The sequence below is a fragment of the Schistocerca piceifrons genome, chromosome 2, assembly GCF_021461385.2.
Source record: "Schistocerca piceifrons isolate TAMUIC-IGC-003096 chromosome 2, iqSchPice1.1, whole genome shotgun sequence".
NCBI classification, from domain to species: Eukaryota; Metazoa; Arthropoda; class Insecta; order Orthoptera; family Acrididae; genus Schistocerca; species Schistocerca piceifrons.
Genome location: NC_060139.1, coordinates 675,168,541 through 675,173,884, shown reverse-complemented (window position 1 = coordinate 675,173,884; position 5,344 = coordinate 675,168,541). Strand labels below are relative to the sequence as shown.

General features: G+C 44.4%; 1 protein-coding gene across 1 annotated transcript; it reads left to right on the top strand.

The window, feature by feature from the left end:
- Positions 1-3,533: 3,533 nt before the first annotated feature.
- Positions 3,534-5,060, top strand: LOC124775738 (26S proteasome non-ATPase regulatory subunit 5-like). Its single transcript, XM_047250567.1, has one exon. It carries the CDS (start codon positions 3,534-3,536, stop codon positions 5,058-5,060), a length of 1,527 nt encoding a protein of 508 aa, XP_047106523.1.
- The last annotated feature ends 284 nt before the right edge of the window (positions 5,061-5,344 follow it).

Below are 5,344 nucleotides of genomic sequence, written 5' to 3'. Positions count from 1 at the left end.
TGTGCAGAGGGACAGCATACCAAATCACAACTCCTCCTTTACACAAGGCTGAAGCGAAGTTTTTAGTAAAACGACAGCAGGCGAAGGTTACGCATTTATAAAACTTGCCACTGGAGTACAATCGATGTTTGAAGGTCAACGAATCCAGACTCCTGAAGCACAAGCATCTGAAGAGAGAATATTATGACTGGCACATTCAAAAGACAAATAAATGAGATATTATTTGGCGAAAAAATGACCTTTGTCACCATCAGCACTATGTTTCAGCTGATACTGCAGGTGCCGTGTTACAACTGCATAACAAATCTCAAAAGGCAACATAAGAACGGCATTCTTACTGTAAGTAGGCCTAGACTGAGCGGGGTGATGCAGAATGCTCGTTCCCCATGGTTTGCCCTAAATCACTACAGGGGAGTGCCGTTATATTTCCGTTGATGAACCACCGTCGATTCTTTCGCCAACTTTGTGCAGCTGAGCTGGTGCTGAGAGCTATATGGAGGTGATCCTGCGCCTCTGAGAGAACTGTCAAGGCTGCCTCCCTCCATAAAACTGCAATTTTCCTACACATATGTAATAGATGTTATAATCTTGTAAGAAGGTTTAATAAAAATGAAGCATTGATGAAAAATATTACTTAAACGAACTATATTGATATAAAACATCGCACATGACAAATTGAACGTGTCACTGTTTTAAATACATTACAAACAGTATGAAGACTGAAAGTAAAAAAATCTATATCTTATTGTTACGGTAACTGCTGTACAGGTTGGTTGATTGCAGTAGCGCGAAGCATTGCCACACGGCACCCACAAGAGGCCCCAATTTTGAGACTCGATAGGGGGCTCGCAGCAGAAAGCTGGAGTGCCCCATTCTGCTCTCTAATGACAACTGAGATCGCTGATATGGAGTACCTGACAGTAGGTGGCAGCACAATGCACCAGATATGAAAAATGTATGTTTTTGGAGGTGTCCGGATACTTTTGATCACATAGTGTATATAACAGCAAGATCACCATTGTTGAACATGAGCGAACTGTCTAGTTGGCAGCAGTCTGGACGAAGTGCACTGTTTCCACATAAACCATGTTAGCGACAGAAGTCTTTGGGTACTAATTGTTTCTTAGTGATGTCACTTGGACGAAATGTCACAGCAGGAATGACACTGTAGTAACAGAGTGCGTTTTTAGTTACGGGCCGACGGAAAACTTATTCTCGCAAGCAGAAGATGGGAACACGAAGGGTATGAGAACTCACATACTGGGTTCGATTCCCGGCGGGGTCAGGGATTTTCTTTGCCTCGTGATGACTGGGTGTTGTGTGATGTCCTTAGGTTAGTTAGGTTTAAGTAGTTCTAAGTTTTAGGGGGCTGATGACCATAGATGTTAAGTCCCATAGTGCTCAGAGCCATTTGAACCATTTTTTCAACTCACATACTTCCCCCGGTTAATTCTGAAACTGAATTTATTACTACGATATTGCAGTGCCTGTATTATTCCGAATTACGATGCAATGTTCCTTTGTACATGCATGTATTTATCCACTGACACCGGGAAAACGACAGTCAGGTAAAATGTCTCATCTGTACGAGAATATGCATAATAGATATACGAGTACAGGTTACAGAGATGGTTGACGATATACGGAAGTTCTGTTGTGGCCACTGACACCGGGAAAACGACAGTCAGGTAAAATGTCTCATCTGTACGAGAATATGCATAATAGATATACGAGTACAGGTTACAGAGATGGTTGACGATATACGGAAGTTCTGTTGTGGCCGTAAGTAGTGCACGGATAGCCTAATAGTTGGCGACTGCTCGCTGCAAACTGGAAATCCGCGTTCGAGTTCCAGTCCGGCATAAATTTTCATTGTCGTCATCCATTATACAGGTGATGGTTGTGCATATTTACAATTGCGAGTACATTTCATGAATTTATTACTTTTTTTCTGGCCCGTTTTTGCGTCCTTGGCTGAAGTTTATCTCTCCGCGACTCAGGTACGGCCCTTCAGGTGCTTCTACATTAGCAAGTCACACGGCTAAATTAAATGAACCGAGGTACTATGTAGATAATGCCATTTCTGCTGGTTGTCAAGTAGCTCTAATACAAATTTATGAACTCATTCTCCAAATTAAAACATTCTTTCAATTTATTCTAGGTATAAGATTATTTTTTCCTGATTAACAAACCACCGTCAGCATTCAGGCACTATGCTGCGGTCAAGAACTGGCTTGTCATGGTACGTAGGAAACGCTGGACGCTTCCTATATTGCGATAAAGGCCATTCTTTCGGGACAACAGTTATGACTTCCTGGTGAGACTTCCAAAGCAGGCATTGCCTGAACGTAAGCTTCATTAAGGTTTCCCACTATTATAAGTGAATCTTCTCATCATGTGAAACAATTCTCGCAAAATTTATTATCGCCTGCGCGAGGCGAGCAAAATGAATTCTGCATTTAATCGATAGCTGTCTTCCCTAAGCCGTATAGTAGCTGTACGGAGAAATGGGTAGTTAAAGGTATAAGAAAAAATTATTCTAGAAATTTTATAGTTTTACGAAAGTTTTTCCAGAAATGATGATGCACTAGTAGTGGCACAATATGTGATTACACGGCGGTTCATAAATCAAATATTTTCGAATAACAGAAACGAAAGAGGACGAAAAAGTTAGTGTTACAAGATGGGTATGCTTACACAGAAATTTATTTTCAGTATTCTGAAAGTGAACTTTGTTAGAGCAATTGATTATTATATACTCCCAACGCTTTAGTTCACAAATTCTCGTTAATGTTTAGGAAGTAACAAGAGAGTAATTAATTCATTTTGCTTTGCTTTTAAAATAATAGCTGGGAGTTAAAATAGTATCTGGGATGCTAAGTCTGTTTTACAAATTGGAAGAAACTATTCCAAGCTTTGACACCATTTACAATCACAAGTTCAGGGAAAGAAGAAACACGTATGGCTATAAGTACAGACACACAAGAGAAAATACCTGAAGGATGTCAGTTGTTTCGTATTGGACTGTTCACCACCTCTCTCGTATTCCAAAACCTCCGCTTATATTATTCTATCATTACGAGACATTTTCCTTCAGAATTACTGAATGAAATATAGAGAAATTTTTTTTCTTTTTCAAGAACGTAAGTTACAAATCCTTTTTGCTTACCTATGAAACGTAACTGAATTTCGATCTTGATCTCTAAAAGCAACAATTCAGCACCATTGTTATTACTAGTACATAAATATGTAGAGACAGAGCAAATACTTGTAATATTGAAGTTTCGATCTTAGCACAAAACACCAGCGTCATACCAGTGTGGTGTGGCTATTTCAGTTTGATGTTGGCCAAATGAGCACTGCCCTACGTTCACTCCATAGATATTCCTAAACTATGTGGGCAGTAAGCGATGCACTAATCATGGAGCAAGCACCATCTATAATCTCCTTGTAAAATAGTTTCTACCGTTGTCCGCTTACTCCACGCGCCGGCAGTGAAAAGTTTGTGCAAGATAAATTCTAAGTGCATGGCGATGGAAGAGGACACATCCGTTTTGCACCGTCTTTCTGATAGACTTCCTTTCGAGCCAGACAGGCTGGCAGTGCTTTCAGAAATGCTCGCAACGGTGAAAAGGTTGGAAAAGCACGCACTGGAGGAAAACTTGAGGAGCCTTCAGATCAGTACGATATTCGAGTGCCTGAATAGCAGTAAAATGGACGAAGTGATGATCACAGGAGACATCCTACGAAGTCTCCTAAACTCGATGGACAGCAGTGAGGTACTCGCCCAATACGGGCAGCTGCTGCAGGAGGCCATCGCACACCCCACAGCAGAGGTGAAGCTCCTCGCCATCAGGGAGCTATTGCGTGCTGCTCAAATGGATTCTCTTGTGCCAGTGCTGCGTGACGACGGTTTTCTTATCACGACAGTGCCTTGTGTTTTTTCCGACAACTCTGCTGTGACCGAAGCAGCAAAGCGTTTCTTTGTCAAGGTGTGCGATACCAAGTCCGGCCTGGACGCATTCTTTTCCGAACCTTTGATGCGCTGCCTGAATCAGTTCATGAGCCACAGTGACGAATATCGTCTCAGGGGCTACGAATTCGTGGGTGACATAGCTGCTAGTTTGGACAGTGCGCTCACGAGAAGCGTCGAGTGTGGTTTCTTGGGCCAGATGCTAGAAGAACTGAAGGGTGACGACGTCCTGTTCCAATTCAACATCCTCTCTGTACTGTCCAAAATCGCTTCGACGGAACACGGATTTTACTACCTGAAGAATGCTAGCTTACTCGCCCACGCCGAAGCCAAGCTATGCACCTCCCACCCTGCAGCACTGGACACCTTCGTCCTCCCCGGCTACGTCAGGTTCTTCGGTAGCGTTTTCTACGCGAGGCCTGCCGAAGCTCACGAGGCGTGCCCTTCCGTCTTGCCGAAGCTGTTCGGAATAGTCGCTGCACCTGATAGCGACCTGTCGCTGCAATCCGTCGCCATGGAAACGATCGGTCACATCGCTGAGCCGGTGGCGGGCAAGCGCGTCTTGGACGGTCTCGGAACGGGCATGCCGGAGCTGATGGCTAGACTCAAGCACTTCGCCAGGACCCTGCCCCTGGAGTACAAGGTCCGCGCTCTGAACGCGATGGCCTGCGCCGTCGATCTGCAACGCAGCGACCAGTCGGAGGAGACTCTGGCGCTGACGAGCCGCTGGTTCTCGACGGAAGCGTCCGGCTCGCCACTGGACGTGGTGGTGGCGTTGTGCAGGCAGCCGTTCCCCGCGCTCAAGATGGCCTGTCTGCAGCTGCTCAGCGTGCTCGCTGGCCAGCCCTGGGGGCTGCAGCTTATCCGCGACTACCCAGGACTCGTCGACTTTCTGCTCGACAGGTCCGGCGAGCCCAGCAAGCTGTGCAAAGAGGCCAAGTACAACGTCGTGCAGACCATCGTCGCTGCGCATTCAGCTCACGAAATATTCGGATTTGAGGCCCTTGACAAAATGAATACCTTCATCCAGCAGGGTCCATTCTACGTCGATCTGCAGGCTGAAGTAGCGTTTGAGGAAGACGAGTAAACTTCACTCCACGCTTTAGCCTTTTTTTCTCGGTCTTTGAAAAAGATTATTCCATAAAAACTCTTGCAAATGATTTTCTACTTAACATTATCCTTTGCAAGCCAACAAAGCTATTCATTTTCCAGTACTTGCTTTTCGTCTATCCATGTAACACAGTACAATTTTCTTGAAACTGCATCTAGCAAACACATTTTCATGATCACACCGCTATCACTATGGTTATGGTGTGATCATATCGTATGCTATATGTAATACATTTTCGTATCGCGTCCTCATAGCTTTTG

Excerpts from the sequence above, each read along its gene's own strand:
- LOC124775738 (XM_047250567.1), top strand. The coding sequence starts at position 3,534 with ATGGAAGAGGACACATCCGTTTTGCACCGTCTTTCTGATAGACTTCCT.